The sequence below is a fragment of the Oryctolagus cuniculus genome, chromosome 20 (genome assembly GCF_051225735.1).
Source record: "Oryctolagus cuniculus isolate XC-2025 breed Fujian yellow rabbit chromosome 20, ASM5122573v1, whole genome shotgun sequence".
Classification (NCBI taxonomy): Eukaryota; Metazoa; Chordata; class Mammalia; order Lagomorpha; family Leporidae; genus Oryctolagus; species Oryctolagus cuniculus.
The window spans coordinates 40954422-40979565 of NC_142886.1; the positions used below are offsets into that span (position 1 = coordinate 40954422).

Genomic DNA, 25144 nt, shown 5'->3' on the forward strand with positions numbered 1-25144 from the left:
TTGGGTCCCTGCACCCACATGGGAGACCCAGAAGTTCTTGGTTCCTGGCTTCAGCCTGCCCCAATCCTGTTCGTTGCAGCCATTTGAGGAGTGAGCCAGTGGATGGAAGATCTCTGTCTCTCCTTCTCTCTATGTGTGTAATTATGCCTTTCAAATAAGTAAAATGCTTAAAAAAATGTGTTGTCTGAGTAAGTAGAGATGGCAAAGGGACAGGTGCTGACACTAGAGGAAGGGACAACAGCATCACAGGACAGATTCTGAGGGAAGCCCATCCACCCACCCGTCCACCTCTCCAGTTTTAGGATTTTAAGATAGAGGAGAGTAGGCGTGCTGGAATGCCAGAGAGGGTCTACGAGGAAGAGGATGAACAAGACAGAAGGCACTTGGAGATCCACACAGAAACCAAGGAGGCAGAGGAAGGATGGAGAAAAAAGAAACCCTTCCATGAAAGAGGGTGTCTGGACACTAGGGAGCAGGGCTGACATGTGAACCAGAAAGGACTACTGGGTAATCAAACAGAAATCGTTTTCTGGGGATACTTTACGGTAGAGACTGCCGAGGTAGGGAGACTTGCTAAACACGTACAGGGTGGAATCAGGGGAGCAAAGGGTCATTAGATCCAATTTTAGGAAACTCAGAAGAGAATTCCCACCAGTGCCCTGTTAAGCCTGAAGCCAGCATGCCCTCCAGGGCTAAGGAGGAAAGACGGACTGGGAGCAGACCTGCTGGCTTAACAGTTAGGTTGAACACAGCTGGGCTGTATTCAGCAAACAGCAAAGGGACCTAACGACCATTTCTCCACTTGGGCTTGCACCCACACAACTAAGCACTCAAAAGTTATGGATTCAGATTGGGAGCCTCTTCGTTTCTGGGAGAGACGGCTGTTGGCCTGACTAGCAGGAAACACCAGAGTCATGACACGGCTGATTTAGGCACACGACACTTCTGTCTAATTTGTATTGATCGACTTTGAGTTGTTTCTGTTTAGTCTTGGTTTTGGTTCTGTTTCCAACTATTCCAAAGGATCACACACACACACACACACACACACACACACACAATGCCTACAGATAAGGACTCTGTGGGCAATTTTTCATAACACCTAGCACACAGGAGTCCTCAACAAACGTGGACAGGGTGAATGGGCAGAGAAGGAATGGCTCCGCGGAGATCCAAAGGTGACCAGCACCTCTCTCTGTGCCAGGGACTCCCACACCTCCACAAGCCGAGGATCCCCTGAGAGTACGCTGAAGTCTATGGCCCCCTCTCAGTAATGCTGTAAACACACAGTTATAGGAAAATATAAAAAGAAACTGTGACATCACCACAAATGGGCTTGGTTTATCCAGCTGCAGGCTTCTCTGTAGAGCGATGTGGCTGGGTGAGTTCACCAGCTCCTATGGGTGTTTGGTTCTTCCTGCTCTCAGAGAGGAATCCTCTATTCGCCCTCCCTGGAAGCCATCAGGCCCAAAGCGGTGGTAAGAGGCCTTGGGCACAGCCCAGTACTGTGGGTCACTTTCCTGTGCTGCCAGCCTCAGCAGTGCCCATCTCTGAACCCTCTCTGACTACTGGACCTTCTCAGTCTTCTCTGAGGGTGAGAGGGTGCCTCTGTCTGTGTGAACAGGGGCAGGAAGGGAGCTGGGGGCTTGCCCTGTCTTGTAGACACCTGCAGCCAACCCGCTGGGCCCTTAGAGCACCTACCTGTGGGGAGCAACTGGGAGAAACTCGGACTAGACTAAGTTACTGGAATTAAGACTTATTCTATGCATCTGCTCTCCCACAATATGGCGCTGGGAGAGGAGGAAACAGCTTCTACACAGCTGCCTCCAGTTCAACCAATAAACTGTAGGACCTGCTCCTGATTGGAGGAGAGCAGCGTACTCAGCGTGTGGGTAGCAGAGTTGGGATTGGTGGAAGAGGACTATAAAGGAGGAGAGAGACAACATGCACCAGGAACATCTAAGGGGAACATCTATCTGAAGGAACACCTGTGCAGCCCCCGAGAGAGCCGGCCGGCGGTGTGCCGCTCCCCCGCAGAAGTGGGGAAAGTGGCAGGGGGAACCGCCCTTCCACGGAGGTGGAAGGGACGGTAGCCAACCCGGGAAGAACCAGCAGCAAACCCGGGGAGGGCCGAGCAGACAAAAGAACAGCGCAGGGTCCTGTGTCGTTCCTCCACGAAGACGGGGAGTGACACCTACCCTCCTGCTCTGAGGGACGCAGCAGTTCTCAGGCGCCAGGGGTGCAAATTAACCAGCTTTGGGCTTCTCACACATGGCAAAGGATTCAGGGGCTTCCGGGAGCCTAAACAGTCCCGCCAGCCTCTGGTTCCTGCTCCAGACTGTGCCTGCCTGCTGCCCGCTGTTGGCCCCTGGCTTTCACCGCAGAGGGCTTCCCTCAGGAAGCACAGGAAAGGTGCTTGGCTTGCCGAAGCAGCCACCCATGCTGTTACAAGGGAGCAAGACATCTTACAGACCAAACTTGAAAGTCACCAATCAAAGACAAGACATTTACTGTTACAACCACAGTTTCACGAAGGCAGATATCAGTTCGATTCTACTTATCATTGTATTGTCCAGTTCCCAGCATAGTGGCAATGGTCAGTAAATATTAAGTAATTGAGACCTTTAGTTTTTATAATTTCAGCACTTACCTTACTCACCTAGGATTGCTTTGGGAATATCCCAAAAAGCAATCAGAAATAAACAAATAGACCTAATTTGGAACCAAAGAATGATGTTTTACAATAACAAACTTCTTCACTGCAAAAAGTTTACTATGATCCTGTATTCCATTCCAACGAACTCCTGAATAGAAGTTAAATTGGAATTCAAATCTACTTAGTTATATTGAGTAACTAATGTTGTAATAATGTAATTTTATTATAACTGCTACATAAATAGTATTTAATCACTACAGATATACAATTTTACATGTCATTAAACGTATTCATAATATTAAACAAGTTCCAATTAATACTGCATACATAAAGTGCTCTACATTTAAAATCTGCATATTAGCTACTATATCTTATTTCATTTTGAGCAAAAGACAACAAGATTATTAAAGAATCAGAACTAGCAGAGCTTTTTCATTCCTGTCAAGTGAATCTAAAAGGCCATTCTAGCACGTCCTACGTTATGACTGTAATGTCACTCTGTGCTTCGTTTTATGATCTCTTTTGGCTACCATCTAAGCCACTATGCTCCCCAAAGAACTGGAAGGTTATTTGACTTTTCAGTTATATCTTACACGGGGAATGGTAAATGCATAGTTTTTCTAACTGACAAATTCTGATAGAGCCATGAAAGGTTTATTTGTATTCCAACAGGCTGTTCCATGGTCATTTTAAACTGAAAATATTTATAGTAACTGATGCCAAAATGTTTCCCTAGACAGACCTGCACACAAGCCCATAACCCACATCACCATGTCTGTGAAATGTCTATGTCTGTTCTGTAGCTACTTTTTCATCCTTGTTTACATCCCGTTATTACTAACTTCAAATTGAAATGCAATACTCACTTCATCAGCCACAAACTCCTTACTCAGACCAAAATCTGTCAGCACCACATGGCCGTTAGAATCAAGTAGAATATTCTCAAGCTTAATGTCACGGTATATAATGCCCAACTGTGAAAACAAACACATAGGTATTTTAAAATAATTTCCAAAAAAGTCATTAGGACAGTCTTTTGAATCTACATTAACACAAAAAGGCACTGCTCTCGGCATGCTCGGGTGGCTCTCGGTGCCAGTCAGGGCCACGCCCTCTCTCCCGGTTCAGGAGTTGGCCCCCTGCACCTCCCCAACGTTACGTCTTCCTTCGCAGTGCCATGAGGGACCGCCCCCGATGGAGCAGCATCTCGGTGGCTTCCTGGTGACCACGGCTTCTTCCTGGCTCTAGGCTTCTTCCTGGTCTCACTCCAGATGGCCCTCTGGTGTCTGTGTCACCAAGACACCAGTGTCCTTCACTTCCCAAGGGCTGCAGGAGGCCCTCCTGTGCAACCGATTCACACGCTGTCCCTTCCTGGGGAGTCCCGTGGCTCCCAGGTCTGCACGGCCCCTACCCACGAGTGACTGATACTCGCAGGGTCCTTCCTGTTTGCCAGCTGTTCTCCTACCCTACTATTCTTCATTTCTTATGCATTCATCCAGTACCGAGTACAATGCCATGTGTCAAATAGGGAACTAAGAAAGCCTTGCTGAATAACAGGCTTTTAAACAGTAAGACTGAGGCTGGCGCCGCGGCTCACTAGGCTAATCCTCCGCCTAGCGGCGCCGGCACACCGGGTTCTAGTCCCGGTTGGGGCGCTGGATTCTGTCCCGGTTGCCCCTCTTCCAGGCCAGCTCTCTGCTGTGGCCAGGGAGTGCAGTGGAGGATGGCCCAGGTGCTTGGGCCCTGCACCCCATGGGAGACCAGGAAAAGCACCTGGCTCCTGGCTCCTGCCATCGGATCAGCGCAGTGCGCTGGCCGCAGCGCGCCGGCCGCGGCGGCCATTGGAGGGTGAACCAACGGCAAAGGAAGACCTTTCTCTCTGTCTCTCTCTCTCACTGTCCACTCTGCCTGTCAAAAAATAAAAATAAAAAAAAAAAACAAATAAACAGTAAGACTGAAGATAACAAGTTAATTTTAGCCAATCTTTAGTTCTAAAAAAGCAGAGATAATCAATCAAATAACATTTTATATAGTTCTCTATTCCATTTTGCATGTAAGTTTGCCAAAGCACATCAGCTAATACATCAGCTACGTTATATAAACAAATCTAGCCACGTAAGAGGTGCCTGATCTGCATGAATTTGGTTCATGCTTTTAGTTACGTTGGCTTGAATTAAATGTTTTAAGCTTACAAATATTGCTCTTCTCAACACTAAGTACTATATGAAAAAGCAGGGTTTTTTTATAATCTCTTAAAATTAGAAACAGAACTACACAAAGAAAAACACTAGGAATTTTCCTCCAAGAACTTTAATAGTGTTTTACATGGAAAACATACAGACTCTACATTGAACAGATACTTGGCCTGAAACATTACATGCATCTAACAACCAATAGCATATTTTTAAAAAAAGATCTCATTAGAAAAAGATTACGGGAAAACTAAATTCCTATATGCTTAATTCATCATTTCCTGGGAGACTTCCATTTTTGTCTCTTCCTGTGAAACCTTGTATAAGTAGCTACATCGAGATTAATACTGTTGGCTTTGTGTTGTATGAATCTGAATCTTTTCAGGACAGGGAGACCAAGCAACATGCAGCCGAGCTACATTGCTTTTCACTCCACATCAATTATATAAATACATTCAGTTCTCTCTCTCTATATGTGTGTATATGCTCTTTACTTCTGTGTTTGAATAGTAATGAATATTCATGGACTTTCCTTTAATAAACAAATTTAAAAGAATTAAAGTTTCACACATCAAAACCTGAATTTTCTTGCTTACCTAATCAGGGCTTTGTATTTTATTGTTTTTACTCCAGTATTTCTGATGATTCATACCATCATTTTTATATTACAAAAAGTTACCTCTGGGCCAAGCATCTGGCCCAGCTGGTTAAGGTGCTAGTTTGGATACCCATGTCCCACAGTGAAGAGCCAAGCTCCGGCTCCCAATTCCAGCTTCCTGCTAATGCAGACCCTAGGATGCAGCAGTGATAGTCAAGTCATTGAGTTCTTGCAGCCATGTGGGAGACCTGGACTGAGCGCTCAGCTCCTGGCTTCAGCCCTTGAGGCCTTTGTAATTATCTGGGGAGTGAACCAGCAGATGGGAGCACTCGCTCTGTCTCTCAAATACATGAAAAAAATCTATTTTTAATTACATACAATAACCCCAAGCATACATTTCAAAGGTCTTTGTAGACTACTCCTGGTCCGATCCATTTCTTGAATAAAGATGTCTTACCTATTTTATATCCCACAAAAACAACCATAAGCATGAAGGTTGTCACTACATGGATAATCCCAGCAGAAGGACCAAGGTCGGTGCCAGGATTTTGGTACAAAGTCCTGCTTGGCTGCCCCTCTCCTCTCCACTGAGCCTCAGCCTGCCTCCCCACTCTCTCCACCCGGTGCCTTTTCTCTCCTTCCTTCCTTGTTCTGCTGTCCTTTCTCTCACTCTTCTGTTCTGAACCATCTTCCTCCCTCTGTGTAGTTTTGTTTCTGTTTGGAGTGAGAAGAACCCTTTTCTTGATTCTAACTTCTTTTACTTTTCATTTTGCTTTTCTTTTTAAATTTTTATTTGTTTTCACTATTTTTACTTAAAGGCAGAGCGACAGAGACTGCCAGAGACAGGTGTAGACCATCTGCTGGTTTCATTCCCCAAATGCCCACAATAGCCAGGGCTGGGTCAGGCTGAAGCCAGGAGTCCAGAACTCAATCCAGGTTTCTCACATGGGTGGCAGGGACCCAAAGTCCTTAAGCCATCACCTGCTGTCACCCAGGGAGCTGGATCAGCGGCACAGGGAGCCCAAACTCCTCCAATATGGGGTGCGTGGATCCCAAGTGGCAGCATCCCACCTGCTGAGCCAAATGTCCTCTGCCCCCTAATCTCCTATCTTCCCGTCATCTTTCCTCACAGCCTCTCCCACTGTTGCCTCCATCTGGCTACTCCAACCTTCTTGTCCCATTAAAAACCTCATCCTCCCCTGCCTTTGCCCTTCATCTCTCTCTCTCTCTCTCTCTCTCTCTCTGCTTTATTATCAGCACTTTAGTCTGTTTATTTTAAGCTTGGGTAGGACCTGAATACAACATGACAGAGAAGAGTGGCTTCTTGATGGACCCGTATTTCCCAATTTAGTGACTCAGGTCTCATTGGTCTCCACAGGGTCTGACATACCTTTGGGAAAAATCATGTTGGTAATTTTATCTTGGAGGAAAAACACACAGGCCAGTAGTCCACATAATGGTTATTCGCTTCTACAATAATACTGCCTCATTAAGGAAAAAAATGGTCAAAATTTCATGAATCAAGATTAGTAATGGTAATCATAATAAAAAAAAGTTCTAAATCAGTTTTTACAGAGTTCAAACTGTCATGGATACAAATTCTATTTAAAAGTTTTCAGCACTGAGTTCATGCTAACCGGATGAGAAAGGTGGGGCTTTGGACCACACAGGGTACTAGGGACAAAACCAAATGGAAGAGAAAGCCAGGGTGAAGGGTGAGAAATAATTGTTACTCCCCACTTGATCAGGAGACACCATGAAGATGGACAGGCAGAGTCTACAATGGAGTATGTCACAAGTGAGGAAACACACATTATGACTTGTGGTTTCATTTGACAGGCTATTTTAAGCATTAAAATATTTTAATCCTACTGATATTTTGTAGTAACGATTAGGATTTTTTTTTTTTTTTTTCACAAAGAAAGCCAAAACACTGCTCAGGTTTAATCTGCACCACAACGACAATAGGAAAGTAGATTTTTCAAGAAGGAACTATTAGAGTGAGAAAACTGGGAACATTCTGGAAGTGTGCATTCACAACCACCACCTAGACAAGGACATGCAAAACACGAGCTCCTTGGGCTGCAGACTTCGCCCTGCGAGGCGTCTTACCTTGTGGAGGTGTTCCAGGGCGAGTACGATCTCTCCCACGTAGATCTGCACCTCGTGCTCTGTGAACCGCTCTCTCTGAGAAAGGTGAGTAAAAAGTTCTCCACCATTTATATAATCTAGAAACGAAATACAGTTTTCTTTCTTTGACTTGCATTCATAAACAAAAGGAAGTATTTCCTTTTTATCACTCTGGATTCACCACGAGGCCCTGATTTGGAAATATGGTTTGTTGTACAATTCTTAGCACATGGTTTCACATAGAATATATGACTAGATTCATACAGTAATAGTTTCATAAGGTAATGATTACACAGAGTAATGCCATTAAACATTACATGAAATTCACATTACATGAAATTCACAGATATTTAAACATATGTTCCTAAATACAACACATCAGGAACCTCTGCCATCCTCATACAAGAAACACTTGGCTTACTACACACTAGCAGCCCCTCAGCTGCTACAGTAGCTAAAACAAAACTCCCAGCTTTGCTTCTGTGATGGCTGACAGTCACTGTTCTGAGGACCTGTAGGCAGACACCCTGTGTTCTAGGTCTACCTGTGTGCACTTCAACACACGGGCAGCAGGCAGCAGGGAGCCTTCTGACTGCCCCACAGGGCCCCAAAGAAAAAGGAGTAAAAGTGGCCGAATCAAAGCACCTGCACCTAGAAGAGCCCCGTTTCCCTTGCAGTTTGCCCTGTCTGCCCCAAGGGTATGGAACAATGAAATGGAGACAAAAGGGCTCTAACAGGAAATAAACAAGAGCATGTAACTTAAATAAAATGATGTTGAAAACTGGCTCTAAGGTGACATCTATTGATAAAGTGATAACTGAATGCTCCCCCTTTTAGGTAACAACCACACAGGTGACTATTAGCAATTGCTCAAAATCATTCATGCTAAAAACTTTTGTTTTAAAGATTTTTTGTTTATTTATTTGAAAGACAGAGAGAGAGGTAGAGTCAGAGAGAGCGAGAGGTCTTCCATCTATTGGTTCACTCCCCAAATGACTGCAACGGCCAGAGCTGAGCTGATCCAAAGCCAGGAGCCTCTTTTGCGTCTCCCACATGGGTGCTGGGGCCCAAGGACTTGGGCCATCTTCTACTGCTTTCCCAGGCCACAGCAGAGAGCTGGATCGGAAGTGGAGCAGCCGGGACTCGAACTGGCGCCCATATGGGATGCTGGTGCTGCAGGCTGGGGCTTTAACCTGCTGCGCCATAGCACCGGCCCCAATTTTTTTTTTTTTTTTTTTTTAAGATTGATTTATCCATCTGAAAGGCAGAGTTACAGAGGAGCAGAAAGAGAACGTCTTCCACCTGCTGGTTCATTCCCCAGATGGCCGCAAGGACCAGAGTTGCACCGATCCGAAGCCAGGAGCCAGGAGCTTTCTCAAGGTCTCCCACGCAGGTGCAGGGGCCCAAGGACTTGGGCCATCTTCCACTGCTTTCCCAGGCCATAGCAGAGAGCTGGATTGGAAGTGGAGCAGCAGGGACTTGAACTGGCACCCATTTGGGATGTTGGCACTGTAGACGGCAGCTTTACCCACTATGCCACAGTGCCGGCCCCAGCTAATAAACTTTTTGCTAAGTACATGTTGCAAAATTTTTTAACTATAGTTTCATTAGAAATTAAACACTGCTGCATTTGTATGAAACCATTTATATACAAACTACAGTCACAACTAGAGTTTAAAGCTTTATTTTCTAGAAAAATGAAAAGCATATGTCCTAAAGTATATTCATTTGTCAATTTTACCAGAGTTTGATAAAAGAACAGGCAAATTCTTCATGAATTCACAAATTTCTTCCTTTATCTTCCCAGTTAAGCTTTAAATTCCGAAAAAACGCAGATGCAACAGAATTTAAAGAACTCTAATAGCTGGCTGTTTTGCAATGTATTTTTCAAAGCACATGTCAGCAAAAAGCATTCCCTCCTAAGGCTGCTGTATTTTGCCAAGAGGTTTTAATTATATCTGAACACAAAGCTAATTATTAAAAAGGTGTAAAGGAACACAGCATTCCTGCAAAGTAACAATGATTTTTTTTTCTATTTTTAAGTGGTTATTTACCTAACCCTACCACTAAGATATTGAAGTATAAATTATGCATAAATGGTTCCATAGTCAGTCACAGCACAGAAAGAGGCAGCCATGTATCAAGTGACAAACTCCTACACAGCCTTGAGTGTCCAATTCAACCAGCTCACCTTCTATGGGCATCCAGCCGAGCTGATCACTTCCTCCTATGCTACCATCCTACTTATTAAAGACGCCTACCACTGCAATTATCTTGCCACACTGCAAATGTTTATTTGCAGACTTGCTTTCTTCGCTAAACTCAGTTTTTAAAAGTCAGGATCAATATATTCTCTACTAAATACCCAACATGGTGTGTGCATGCAGAAAGCACTCAATAGTGGCTTATTGCATTAACAACTGAACACAGATTCTTAATACTGGGATATACATTAAATATGGCTTCTGAAAAAGATCGCTCTGAAACTCAAAAGGCCAGTCCATTTTTTTCTTACAGGAAACACCATGTCCTCTTGTCTCCTGAGGCAAGGGGACACAGTCAGAACCACCAGGGCTTTGCAATTGTTGGACCTGAACTAGAGAGACACTGGCTCCACTGCTGTCCTGCTTCGAGCAGATCAGTCTCCGAGCTTCAGCTATTTACCAACAGAATAACAACAGCCTAGAGGTGACTGCTGCTCAGGGTATAGAAAGGGTTCTGTTTTACATTTACGAGGAGGTTGGGAAAAGTACAAATCTAAGGAGACAGACCTAAAACGTGAGGGAACCCACTTCTTGCGTTTACAGTGGATTGACCTGACGAGCCAGCATGAAGGCTTGTCCTAAGATAAGCATATATTTATTTACTTTGTAGGTTCGTGCTGAACACTGTACAAGTCTTCGTGGTCCAGGCTGTAACAGTGGTGGAGATAACAGCAGACGTGATGGCCCCTGGAGTGTCATTATGAGGTACAATAATCCATGGCAAAGATAAGAGAGGTTAGTGGGAATCTCTGTATCAGGCAGGCACTTGGTACTTATACTATTCTGTTTGGCATGCAATGGTATCTCATTACGGTTTTAATTGGCAATTTTCCCGAATAACTGATACTCTTCATCCTTCCCTGTTTCACTGGACATTTCTGTATCTTCTGTTGTTAATTGCCCATTAAAGGTTTTTGTGTGTGTGCGTTTGCACAAGTACCCATTTTGGTTTTTTTTTCTTAATTGAGGTATAATTCACATACCATGAAATTAACCCATGTGAAGTGTAAAATTCACTGCCTTTTTGTTAGTATATCCAGAGTTGTGCAACCATCACCCTAGCCAATTATAGAACAACGTCACAAAAATTTGCCCTGAGATTTTCTCGGAAGATTTACAGTTTTAGCTCTTTCCTTTAGTCTTTCATCTACTTTGAGTTAACTTTTATATACACTGTGAGGTATGGGTCCAGTATCACAGTTTTGCATGCAGCTGTTCTAGCATCAAGAGTTAAAAATATTGTTCTTTCCTCACTGTCACCCTTGTAAAAAAAAAATCACTTGACTTTCAGTGTGCATATTTCTAGAATTTCAATTCTATTCCACTGATTCGTGCTGACCTTAGGCCAGCACCATGCTTCCTCAATTATGCAGCTCTGCAGTACGTTTTGAAATTAGGAAATATGACTCTTCCAAGTTTATTCTTCCCTTTCATAAGAGTTTTTAGCCCTTGATTTTCCATGCACATTTTTTGGGTTACCTTGCCAACTTCTATGAAGACATAAGCCAAACTTTATAAAAGGTTGCGTCAATCTGTAAATCAATTTGGAAGATAGTGCCACTTGAACAATATTCAGGCTTTCAACCCATGGACACGGGTGTCTTTCAAGTCAGAACTATAGAGAGAGAGGGAGAGACAGGTAGATCTTCCAGCCACACTCCCCAAGTGGCCACAATGGCCAGAGCTGAGCCAGGCCAAAACCAGGAACTTCATCCAGGTCTCCCAAGTGGATGGCAGAGGCCCAAGCACTCAGACAATCTTCCACTGCTTTTCCCAGGCCATTAGCAAGAAGCCAGATTGGAACTGGAGCATCTGGGACAGGAACTGGCACTCATATGGGATACCAGTGTTGCAGGTGGAAGCTTTACCACAACACCAGCTCCTACTAGGAATATCTTTCTATTTATTTAAGTTTTCTTTTATTTTTTTCAACAACATTTTACAGTTTTCAGAGTATACATTTTGTACTTTGGTTAAATTTATTCCCAAGAGTTTTATCTTATTTGATTCTAGAGTAAATGGAATTGTCTTCTTAATTCTATTTCAGATTGTTCACGGCAAGTATACAGGAACCCGATTGTTTCTGTACGTGGCTCTCACATCTGGCCGCTTCGCTAAATCTGTTTCTAGTTCTTGTTGTTAGTCTGTGGATTATTTACACTCTGTATTCACAAGCTCATGGCACTTTCAAACAGTTTTTATTCTTCCTTTTCAACATGAAGACTTTTGTGGCCATTTTTTGCCCACAGTGTTGAATAAAGTGGTGAAAACTGATATCATTTTTTTTGTTCTTGGTTTCAGGGGAAAGTATTCAGTCTTCACCATTAAATATGAAGTTTTTCATCGAAGCATTTTTATCAGGTTGAGGAAGTTCACTTCCATCTCCACTTTGTTCAATTTTTTTTTTTTTTTTTTTTTTTTTTTTTTTTTTTTTTAAGGGCAGAGTGGACAGTGAGAGAGAGAGACAGAGAGAAAGGTCTTCCTTTTGCCGTTGGTTCACCCTCCAATAGCCACCGCAGCCAGCACGCCACGCTGATCCGAAGCCAGGAGCCAGGTGCTTCTCCTGGTCTCCCATGGGGTGCAGGGCCCAAGCACTTGGGCCATCCTCCACTGCACTCCCTGGCCACAGCAGAGAGCTGGCCTGGAAGAGGGGCAACCGGGAAAGAATCCGGTGCCCCAACTGGGACTAGAACCCGGTGTGCCTGCGCCGCAGGCGGAGGATTAGCCTATTGAGCCACGGCACCGGCAATGTTTGCTTTTTTTAAAAAACTATGGAGTGTTGAATTTTGTCCTTTATTCTATATAATCTGGTATAATAGAGGCTTATCTGCTATAATAAAGGTTTTCATTCTTTATTCTACCAATCTGGTATAGTAAACTGATTGGCTTTTGGTTGTTCAACTAAGCCCACATAGCAGTAATCAATCCCACTCGGTCACAGCATATGATCCTTTCTGTGTGTTGCTGCATTCAGTTTCATAGGATTTTGTTCCGTATTTTTGCATTTATAATCAAGAGATATTGTTCTGTTGTTTTCTTATAATTGTTTTGTTTGGCTTTGATATTAGGGTAATATTGCCCTCTTTGGATAAATTGGGAAGCATTGGAAGGATTTTTTTCTTCTACTTTTTGGAAGAGTTTGTAAAGCATTGGTATTTTTATTATTATTTTTTTAATGTTTGATAACATTTACCAGTGAAGCCAATTGGGCCTCAGCTCTTCTTTGCACATACCTTTTCTTTTCGTTTTTAAAAATTCATCTATTTATTTCTGAAAGACAGAGTTACAAAGAAAGAGTGAGAGACACAGAGAGAGAGATCATCCTTCTGCTGGTTCACTCCTCAAATGGCTGCATCAGCCAGCACTGAGCCAGGCAGCAGCCAGGAGCCACGAGCTTCATCCGGGTCACCCATGTGGGTAGCAGGGGCTCAAACACTTGGGTCATGCTCGGCTGCTTTTCCCAGGCGTGAGAGCAGGGAGCTGTATCAAAGTGGAGCAGCCGAGCATGAACCAGTGTCCATACTGATGCCAGCAATGCAGGCAGCAGCTTCACCTGCTTTGCCACAGTGCTGGCCCCTTGCATATAGTTGTTATCATAGTATCAGTAGTAACAGTTCTTTATTACAGTCTATTCAACAGTTATATTTCTTAAGTCAGTTTCAGTAGTTTGTGTCTTTCCAGGATTTTTTTTTTTTTTTGACAGGCAGAGTGGACAGTGAGAGAGAGAGAGAGAGACAGAGAGAAAGGTCTTCCTTTGCCGTTGTTTCACCCTCCAATGGCCACCGCGGCTGGCGCGCTGCGGCCGGCACACCGCGCTGATCCGATGGCAGGAGCCAGGTACTTATCCTGGTCTCCCATGGGGTGCAGGGCCCAAGCACTTGGGCCATCCTCCACTGCACTCCCGGGCCACAGCAGAGAGCTGGCCTGGAAGAGGGGCAACCGGGACAGAATCTGGTGCCCCGACTGGGACTAGAACCCGGTGTGCCGGCACTGCAAGGCGGAGGATTAGCCTAGTGAGCCGCGGCGCCGGCCACCAGGATGTTTTTAATGTTATGCAAGTAATCTAACATGAAAACACGTAACAACATACTGTATACTGGTATACAGCTGTTAATGGTATTTTCCTTAAGGTCTTTCAATTCCTTAAGGAGTAATGTCCCTTCCTTCATCCCAAGTTTACCAATTTGAGTCTTTTTTTTCCCTTTTCTTCTTCTTTTTGCTCAGTCTAGCTAAATGTTTGTCAATCTGTTGATCATTTCAAAGAACCACCTTTTTACTGATTTCTCTCTTGGTTTCACAGTCTCTATTTGATAAATTTCTTTTTTGATATTTATTATTTCCCTCCTTTCTATTTGCTTAGGGTTTAATTTGATGTTTTTGTTGCACCTTAAAGTGGGAGATTGAGTTATTTATTTGAAATCTTTAATTCAAGCAATTAGAACTATAAATTTCTCAAGGACTGCATTAGCTGCATCCCAAAGTTGTACTTTGTAGTATCTTAATTTTCTCTTATCAAAGTTCTGATTTTTCTCATTTACTCTCTGATATATTGGTTATTTAGGAGTATGTTAATTTTCACATAATTTTATTTTCTTATGTACTTTCTTGTAAAGGCTTTTCACCTTCAACTTTTACACTTAGGTCCATCTTTTTCAAACTAATTTTTGTGAACAGAGCAAGGTAAGGACCGAGATTCACTGTCCACGCTATCTAGTTGTATCCACACATATCCACTGGTCCCAGCGACATGGACAGAGAGATTTGTTTCACCGCAGAATTGCTTCACCACATTTGTCAAAAATAAAATGATCACCTGAGTGTGAGTGTGTATCTGGAGTCTCTTCTGTTCTGTTCTCTTCTGCTGATCCAGGTCTCACACCATGCTGTCTGGATCACCTTAACTTTAAGGTACGTTCTGGAATCAGCAAGTTCCCGTCTGCCACACACCCTCTTCTTTTCCAAGAACTGGACGGTGGGGTTTGGAGCTTAGGGGAGTGAACCAGAGCCCAGCGTTTCCGTCTTCCACAGCGGAGAGTGTGCTGAGGCTGACCCTGGTACCTTGGTGCCTCTTTGTCAAGAGATCTGGCGACTCTGGCGGGATAAGGTCAGGGCTTGCCCTTGAAACTAGGAACAACTTAGCCAGGCAAACAATAAATAACACAAAATGTGGACAAGAGCGTCGGGGCTGTTCTTACTCCTAGTTGACTTACTACATTTTTATTCTCTTAGAAAGGTGCATCAGCGTCAGGAACATAGGCAGATCACAGGCCAGAGTCAGCAGGGCAGACGCCAGACCCCAGCTGACAGCAACGGGCAGGGTCTTCGCAGACTTCTTACACTGGCTGGGAACGACTCCATCTCTTCACCGAGAAGGTGCAGAAGGCTCCGGCTGAGTAGAGCACCTGAGCACCTGACTGCAAACGGTCTACTGCCGGGATCACAGCGCCGTCCGCCTGGTGCCAAAGCATCTCCCTGGATGCCTTTTCCATGAAACTATGGATCCAGGAGTGGACGGTTGGATGTGGGGCACAGTGGGCACCCACATCCCGTATAAGAGCGCCTGGTTCAAGTCCAGCAACTCTGTACTCCTGACCCAGCTTCCTGCTAATGCACCCAGGCAGCAGATAAGGCCCAAGTGCTGGGTTCCTGCCACCCACACAGGAGACCCAGGTGGAGTTTCCACCTCTGGGCTTAGGCTTGGCACAGCCCTGGTTGTTGAGGACACTTGGGGAGTGAACCTGCAGACATCTCTCCCCTCTCCCCTCCCTCTCTCTCTTTACCTCCCTCTCCCCCCCCCCCCCAGAGTCTGCTTTTAAATAAATAAAGTTTAGATCCAGTAGGTATCTGGAAATTCATTCACAAGCCTGAGTAGTTTCTTTATTTTTCTTTAAATCTATGTTCTTTTTATTCTATTACAAAAGCATGTTGGAACTAGCGTGTGAGCACTCAGTTTTTACTGACATTTCGCTTGCTGTGGTGGTGGTCATACAGTGACGGTGGACTAAATGGCACTGTCCATACACACTGCCGGCCACAGATGTGCACACAGAAGCAGCATCTTAACCATCCCAGATCAGCAAGGCAGGTGCACGAGGGTCCTGGCAGACGAGAATCCAGAGACATAAACAAGTGTTTTGGCTGACCTCCTTTAAAATCTGTGTCTTCATGCAGCCCAGAGCTTCTGAGACCAAAGAACAGACACTGGAACCAGAGACACTGCGCACTTGTTTGGTGCCTGTTCTCTTTAGATAGGAGAGCTCTGATCCTCATCAACAATGCCACAAGGTAACTACTGTTACAATGATGCTATAATCCCCGAAGGAAAGAACACACTATTCAGAGCAGAGAGGAACTCGCAGGTCAGCTGGTTGCTAACTAGCGGGCCGCCCGGCTCACTGGGTGGCAGGGTGCAGGCAGCACCCCCGCCAGTGAGAGCCCCCAGTCTGCGGCATCAGCCACAGCTTCGCTCACACTCTCACAGGCGCTCCTTCCCCTCCCAAGACGGCTTCACTGTCAGCCATCGGGGCGGCCACCCGGCAACTAATGGTCTTGCTCATTTTTGTCAGAAAAACTGTCTTACCTATTCCGTCCTTCAACTACTTACGTGTCCTGGAGCCTACAGTCCCGTGTATCTGTCACAGACCTTCGCTGTCTTCTATGCTTAACTAACGGTTAGGTTTTGGAGGGCTCATCGGCACGTCACAGTAGCCAGCTGGAGACGCTCTGCAAGGCCTATCCCGAGCTGACTGAGTTCTCGGTTTTTAATGGGACTGTAAACAATGTGATCTTTTGCTTTTCCAAATTTGCCAAGCTAAGATTATTGCTGGCAGGCTATATGGCACAGAACTGGAGGGCAGCAGCTTATATCTGCATTAGTGGACCAGGGCTGTTTTCTTGACAAACGGACTTGGCCTCCCTTCACCTTGCGAAGGGCTCCTGCGTTCTCCCTGTTGGGTCCTCATCTTAGCCCAGTGTCTGTTCCAGCAGGTGGATGTTCATTTGGCAGCACAGCAGAGCTGTAGGCACGGCTGTTGCCAGAGATCAGAACCTCAAACTGTGGAGTATCACCGCATGTTTGGTTCTGAGAAACAGCACACGTGGAATCTACGCGTCTTTCTCCATACGCTACTTCAGCTTCGGACAATGCCAGAAGACACACTTGAAGAACACTGTTTTGGAAAATTTTTTTTTTTTTTTTTTTTTTGTTCCACCGGCTTACATCGGGAAGCTGGAGAGGGGTCTGAGCCTGCTCACGGCCTGCAGTCTGGGAAGCTGGAGCAAACCTCACCCCCCACCAGTGGCTTCTGGCGGACATTTCTCCTAGTTCACAATGCCTGATCTGCAGACTTTATTTTTTAAAAACTGATCTCGATACAATTTCAAACTACAAAAAACTCCTGTGAGAATGATGCAAGGAGTCCTGGCGTGCCTGATAAGAAAAGTCACCCACTGTGCACTTCTGCTTCCTTTTCTTTAGCATTCTCTCCCTCCCCTTCTGTGTACATGCATGCACTTAGTTCTCCTGAACTGATTACGATTACACTGGACACACTGTGCTCCTCTACTCCTAAACGCTTCTGCTGGTTCACTCTTCAAATGCCCACAACACCCAGGGCTAGGCCAGGCTGAAGACGGGAGCAAAGAACTCCACCCAGGTCTCCCATGTGGGCTGCAGGAGCCCAAGTACTTGGGCCTCCCAGGCACATTAGCAGGAAGCTGGATCAGAAGAATGGAGAGACAAAGACTCAAACCAGGAAATTCAGGATGGGATGTGGGTGTCCCCAGCAGTTGCGTAACTCGCTGTGCCACAACGCCCACTCCAAGGGCATTCTCTGGAATAACCACAGTGTAACAGTCAATAGCAGAACATTTAACTCTGATTTAAAAAACCAGTATTACCTATCTATAATAACCTATTCAAATTGTGGCATTTGCCCCAGTCATGCTCTTCACAGTCCAGGAGCTAGTTTAGGATGCACAGGGCAGTAGAAGTCTGTCTGTCGTCTGCCTGTCTTGACCTTGTTGTCTTTCAAGAGGCCTGCTACTGGGTGGACCACCCCTCTATCTGGGTTTCACAGGATGATTTCTCATGGCTAGACGCAGGTTGTACATTCCTAGAACAAGGATCAGTGCAGGGACATCACCCTCTCACTAGCTACCATGAAGCATGCTCGTGAGTTTACTCCACACTTGTGTTAACTCTGATGGTTGTCATTAAGGCGCAGTCACTGAGAGGGGCTGGCCAGGCTTCTCCACTGCGAAGTCACTGCGTCTCCCTCTGTAATCAACTGGTAAACTGCTGGGAGATGAACTGAGACTACGCACAAACATGCTCTGCACCAAACTATCACCCACTCGTTTTAGCATCCAGCGAGGATTTTCTGGCTCCATAATTCCTTCTCTACGCTGGCTGGCATTCTCCCCTAAGGAAGAGTTTTCCCTCGCCCCCATTATCACACTTTCTTTCTCTCTAGCACAACAAGATGTTCCAGTCTCATCTTGTACTTTTCTAGGCTTTATTTAAGGAATTTTAAAGATGTATTTGTTTATTTGAAAGGCAGAGTGGCAGAGAGGGACAGTGACAGATCTTCTATCCACTGGTTCACTCTCCAAATGCCTGCAACAGCCAGGGCTGGGTCATGCTGAAGCCAGGAGCCAAGGACTCCATCCAGGTCTCGCATGTGGGTGCCAGGGACTCAAGTTCTTGGGCCACCATCTTCTGCCTCCTTGGCAGATTAGCAGGAAACTGGATTGGAAGTAGAAGTGGGACTCGATGCCAATACGGGATGTGGGCGACCCAAGCAGTGGCTCAACCTGCTGTGCCACAACGCCCACCCCTGGGCTTTATTTTAGCACAGCCACATTGATGGATCACCGTGTGCCGGGGTGGACTAAGCACTTTACATATCAGTCCATTTACACCAAACAACCCACAGTTGGGATGGCAGAGGGCCACGAGAGATCAAGCGACATGGCTAGGATCCTGCAGCTAGGAAATGCCAACACCCAGAGTTGTTCTCAAGTCAGTACTTCAGCATTCAAGGGGGAAAGAAGGCTGAATGTGCACAGGGCAATGGGCGGAGCCTATAGCTCAGCTGCAGCACAAGGCAGGAGAGGCCAAGTGGGGAGGATGGGCAGAGACTGGGGTCAGGTCGTCCTGAGAGCCTGACCATGGGGTGTAGACTTTATCTTAGGAAACGGAAGTAACAGGGGGACTTTGAGCAGAGGAGTGACCTCATCCTGGCTCTGTGGCAAGACGACTAATAATAATGTAAAAGATGGACCGGAAAGGGTTGAGAGAGTTCAAAAAATGGAGGTTCTAGCTGTTTCTAATTTTCTGCTACTAGAAACTGTGCTGCTTCTTCAATAGAGAGCAAAGAAGGCCCTACATGGGGGCGCAGCTCTGCATGGGAAGGAGGCACCCACCGCCCCACACTCTGCTCTCTGTGCCCTGGAGTCTGTCAGGACTCCTAGATCCCTCATCTGTAAAACACAGATACGAATTCGTTCCCAGAAGGGCTGCTTGCAATGACTAAATGAGATCATGTACAAAAACCAGCAAGAGCAGTGCCTGAAACTCGTTAAGTAGTACACATCCCAAAAGCCACAAAGGAGAGTCATTTGCTACCTTCACCTCACGTCCCTTACAGATCCAGGGCGCTGGCGTTCAGGATTCTCGGGACGACAGTCTCTGTCTGTGTCGACACTGTCATTCTTATAATCAGGACAGTAATGCAAGCAAGAGGGAAGTGAGGCCACGAGATGCATCCTTGTGTGTGCATCCTGTTCGCCTGGGCAGGTACAGACCGGCAGGACGGATGTCTAAACTTGGATTTCTGAGTCGCAGCATGTGTACATCTTAAATTTTTATGATTGTTGCCATTCTTTTTCAGAAATACGCTCTTCAAAAACACTTACGCCACTGATGTACCCAACAACAGCGAATGAATGCCTTAGGAAAAGAGTTCCAACTCTTGTTATTACCAATATTGCTCATGTTTGCCGATCTGATAGGCAACTCTAAGACACTGAGGTTGTAAGGGCCTGAGTTGAAAGGGGAGGTGGGATTGAGAGCTGTGTGTACAACAAGTACACAAAATGAAGCTTTACAGAGAGTGCAGTCCAGCAACTGATTCACACCTCCAACTACGGATCTCCCATTTGATTCCAAAAGTGAACTTACACGTATTCTGGCAGAAAGCAAAGCTGCCATCTGCCACCAGTGAGGCAAACCAAATGCCAGGGCAATTTTCCCTCGCACGCACAGGGTCCAGCACTAGCACACAGAAGGTACTAATTACTGCCGGCTACAAGCATTGCTGACTACTACACACAGAGGAGCATTAGGGCAGATTCTTCATCTAGGAGTTCTAACACTGACACGGAGTAGAAGGAAACAGTACATGTGCCACTAAAACTGCAACTGACACGGGCCAACAGGCAGAGAAAAGAGGAGGAGAAGAGAGAGGGACAGCAGCAGGGACACAGGAAGAAAACCTCCCTTGAGAGGCAAGTCTCTCAACCCCGATTCCTTCTCCCCGGAAGTTTCCGGACAAATCTAGAGACTGATTCCTGAAGAGACCTTCACCGCTCCCTCTTCATGACAATGATTAGAAGTAAACAAGGAAGAAATCCAACACCTGTTCTTAGAAGCTGTCAATCAAATACCACTAATCATGACTCTTCAAAAAAGCACTTATCAAGTTATAATTACATCTATATAATCATACTGAAATTATATCATTATAAATTACAATTATACTGAAATTTACTTACAGCCCACACAATAGAATACCTTATCTGGTCCTTGTATAGAAAACTGGTTACACAAAAAGGAACTTCTCTGTTACACGAATATGATTGGTATAGCTCAGTTTTTTTTGTATTTTTATAATTATCTTTATAGGTATAATAGCTCATATTCTATATCTGCAAAATATTATTACAATAAATAACCCTAAATCCCATATAATATTGTTATCAGGACTAACAAATGAGTTGGGCCACACATATAAGGAAGCTTCACAAAGTTCATGGAAAATTCACATCACCTTTTAATACCATCTTCCACAAATTCCGTGAAATTCTCTTGTACCACAGACACTTATGAAATGGTAACTAATGGCTACTGTTATTTATAGACATAGATTACAACTTATAGAACTGAAAAACACTGTCAAGTTTAATTGTAGTGACAACATAAAAACCCAATTTATGGTGGCTTGACTTACGTACTCTCTCTCAATGTAGGCATAATTTCAAGGTTTATCTATGCTGAACATATATTTCTAGAAAGTACTACTAGGACTTCTCTCTCTCTCACTTCTGTCTCTTCTCTCTGTTGTTCAGCCTTTCAAATAAATAAATAAATCATTTTAAAAACCTGAAGTGTTACTAGGGTCTAATTAGTTTGCCATTGTTAAGCTAAAGAGAAATTTTCTTATATAATTGATATTTTGAAGCAATCCTCAAGTTTTCAAATTACAGAGAGAAATCGGGTTTTTATTCAAGTGCAGCTAACTGGCTTGTAAAGATTTTTATGTTCTGGGATTCGGAGTGCCAGATGAAGCCCTGTGATACTGCGTCTCTAAGAAGCACAAAAATAACACAGAAATCACACAAATAATGTGAGCATTCAAAGCCACAAACTCTTCCATTTTAAAGCAGCTTGCCAGCCTCCCTGAATCCTGTGGGCCTCTTCTTTCTTCCCTTTGTCCTCAGACTTCTACAGAGATGGCCTACAGAGCTCACACCTGGCTGGCTGTTCACTTCCTACTGTTACTGAGTGGCGGAGGTCACCTATGTTTACCCATGGGTGCTTCTGGACGCTGAAGTCTGGTGCGGGAGCCACCAGGTGAACCCCGAGGTGAACCGGGGCTGCCTTCCTCTTGGAGGCTCTCAGCAGGGAGGCCCCCGGAGTCTCCAGCCGCTGGTGGAGCAGCTGGCCTCCCTGGCCCAGGACCCGTGTTCATCTTCAAGGCCCCTATGCGGTGGAGTCACACTTCTCATCTTACACCAGCCTGGCCTCTTCTGTAGTCACACCTCCCTCATGCTCTCCTCTCTTCACTCCGGAGGGCCTGAAAGCTACCTTAGGCACACCCACATCATGCAGGATCTCTCTCCTTTCCAAACACAACTGATGAGCAATCTCTCTCTCTCTCTCTCTCTCCCTCCCTACCTCCCTTCCTCCCTCCCTCCCTCCCTCACCTCTGGCCCAAAGACAGGGAGGAAGAGAGAAGGATAGGGAGGGGAGAGAGAGGGAAGAAAAGAAATACTTTTCATCTGCTGGTTTACTTCCCAAATGCCCACAACAGCCAGAGCTGGGCCAGGCCAAAGCCAGAAGTCCTCAACTCCATCTGGGTCTCCCAGATAGGTGGCAGGGATCCAAGGATTGGGCCATCCTCCACTGTCTTCCCAGGCGCATTAGTAGGAACGCTGGTTTGGAAGTAGAGGAGCCGCGACCCGAACCAGCTCGCTAATATGGAATGCAGATATACCAAGTGGCAGCTTAACTGCTGCACCACAATGCCCGCCCCGATCAGAAACCTTCATTCCCACTGGCTGTATCTTACAGTTTGGGCAGTAGTTATGTGCCCCAAGGCCCATGTGGCAAGGGCTTGATCCCCACAACCAATGTTAATGGATTAAGGATGGAACTTAATCCAATGATGGTATCTGAGAGTGGAGTTTTGCAAAGTGATCCGGTCAGATTAGACAGTCAGGGTGCAGCCCTTGATCAAATCATGGATACTTTATGAAGAGAGACCACACAGAGGGTAGATGGCCAACATGCTCCCGTCCCTGCTTCCCGGCTGACCATGTGATCATTCTTGCAGCTTCACCACATGACAGACCCACGAGGCTGTGAACCCCCAAGGCTGAGCCGAAATAGACTTCCTTCCTAACAGCTCCTCTCAGATGTGCTACAGTAATGAAAAGCTAACCCCCATGTACCCAGCATATTCACGGGTCCTGCGGGCAGGATGTACGCATCTCTGGCAGGCTGCAAATGTGCTCACCACAGCCTGCACTCACTCATTAAGACACCAGCAGAACTCCCATTCCCACACTCTCCCCGTCGTCCAAGTCCTCACGTTACTCAAGTCAATGAGTGCTATTCGGTCGTCATAGCTCTTAACTTTGCAGCTGCACTTTGCAAACCAAGACAAAGATTATTTCAAGAGCGAAGCACAACTGGAGAAAGAACTTTCCCTGTAGACCAGCCCAAATCGAGCCCCTGAAACACAGCTGTGTGCAGCCACTGAATGTTGAGGGGCCAGCATTGTGGCACAGCAGGGAAAGTCACCATCTGTGACACTGGCATCCCATGTGGGCATCAGTTCATGTCCCAGCTGCTCCACTTCCGATCCAGCTCCCTGCTAATGGCCTGGGAAATGCAGTAAATGGCCCTAGTGGTTGAGCCCCTGCCACTCATGTCAGGGACTGGCTCCCAGCTTCGGCCTCGCTCAGCCCTGGCCTTTGCAGTCTTCTGGGGAATGAAGCAACAGATACATAATCTTTCTTTCTCTGTCTTTCCTTCTCGCTCTGTAACTCTTTCAAATAAGTAAATAAATCGAAGGAAGGAAAGGAGGGAGGGAGGGAGGGAGGAAGAGAAAGAAGATCATATATGTAGCTAAGTGACTTGCTCAAGACCATGCAGTCAATGAATGACTAAGGTGGGATTTCAACCCAGTTCATCTGATTCCAGACTCGCAAGACCCTTGTGAACTGGTTTACTACCACGCTGCAGCAGGCTCTCTGCCTGGACTCACCCTTACCTTCTGGCAGTCCTCCAATGCCCCACACCTTCCTACCTCCAGGCTGTCACATACGCTTTGTGGGCCCTGTGCCTGGAGATGTCCTTCCCTGTCCCCTCCTTTTGCTCAGGTAACAATTATTCTTCCCCTTAGTGAACAGTTTAAACATCCCTTTTCCAAGGTCTTCTCTGATAATGCAGATTAGATTTAGGATTTTTCATTATATGTTCTCATTAGTACCCTTTGTATTTCCTTCCATATAATTATTTCAGTGGTAATTATCAATTGTGTACTGACTTGTTTAATGTCTGTCCCCCTTTCAGACTGTATGGCCCCAAGGACAGGAATCTTGTCTAGGCTGTTGGCAACTTCACCAGATAAGCACCTGGCATGCAGTAAGTCGGCAAATATTTGTTGAATAAAAGAAGAGCTTTAAATCACCAGTATCTTCATACAGTTCACCTGCTGCATCCAAGGGGCCAATATCGTAGTCCTGCAGGAAGTCTACATGAAGAACTTGAATCTGAAACCACGCATCATTTATCAGATGACTCATACTTTACTTCACAAGGGATTTCTCTAAGGTTCCTTGTACCTCCACACGGAGTGAATATCAGACCCACGATTGTGAGGGAAAAAAGAAATCTTCACCAAAAAGTTTGGGTAAAGTTTAAGTCTAGAGAAATTACAAGTTAGAATGCTCAAGACTTACTAACATGCAGGACACAGTACTATGTCCTTCTAGAAAAAAATTAAAATTATAATGTTATAATCCAGATTCTTTATTGTTCATTAAAAAAATTCTTTGCCATTTTACCAGAATGATATTCCTTTAATTTAGGTTACATTTTTGCCATCGTACCACAGATGCAACTTCTATCTCATTTCAACGGCACCTAATTTACCCAGATATTTAACAGCAAGCAGATTTCATTTTACTGTGATGGGGTCACCACACCTTCAATCACACTTCCTTCTTCACCATTCAGAATAGCACATGGCACAGATGCATGTGTGCTTGTGTGTGAGATGGGAAGCCGGGACACTAGAGGGCAGAGCAGTAGTCTTGACACTGCTCATTAAACTTGGTTCTTCTTCTTTTTTTTTTTTTTTAAAGATTTTTATTTATTTGAGAGGTAGTGTTGCAGACAGTGAGAGAGAGAGACAGAGAGAAAGGTCTTCCTTCCGTTGGTTCACTCCCCAAATGGCCACGATGGCCGGAGCTGTGCCAATCTGGAGCCAGGAGCCAGGTGCTTCTTCTTGGTCTCCCATGCGGGTGCAGGGGCCCAAGCACTTGGCCCATCTTCTACTGCTTTCCCAGGCCACAGAAGAGAGCTGGATTGGAAGAGAAGCATCCAGGACTAGAACCGACGCCCATATGGGATGCTGGCACTGCAGGTGGAGGATTAACCTACTGCGCTACGGCACCGGCCCCTAAACTTGGTTCTTACAACAGTGAAAAAAATCCTGAAAATCTGAACTGATGATGTCCTCAAAATTCCCAAGATTCTAGCAATTCCCTCAGATAAAATTACCCAAATATGAGT

At 45.3% G+C, this 25144-nt stretch overlaps 1 protein-coding gene across 6 annotated transcripts in view; it reads right to left on the reverse strand.

Moving 5' to 3' along the window:
• RPS6KA5 (ribosomal protein S6 kinase A5) overlaps positions 1–25144 on the reverse strand; it is a 190056-nt gene that overhangs the window by 69546 nt on the left and 95366 nt on the right. For 2 of the 6 annotated variants that reach the window (XM_002719601.6, XM_051826133.3), the window contains 2 exons: positions 7559–7674; positions 3523–3630 (listed from right to left, as the gene is read on the reverse strand). The exons of 1 other annotated variant lie outside the window; for it this stretch is intronic. In XM_002719601.6, coding sequence (XP_002719647.2) covers positions 3523–3630; positions 7559–7674 — 224 coding nt within the window. Of the gene's footprint in view, positions 1–1325; positions 1452–1701; positions 1848–3522; positions 3631–7558; positions 7675–25144 lie in introns of those variants that run through there. 3 more of the 6 variants (XM_089322102.1, XM_089322100.1, XM_089322101.1) reach the window with 3 other exon arrangements.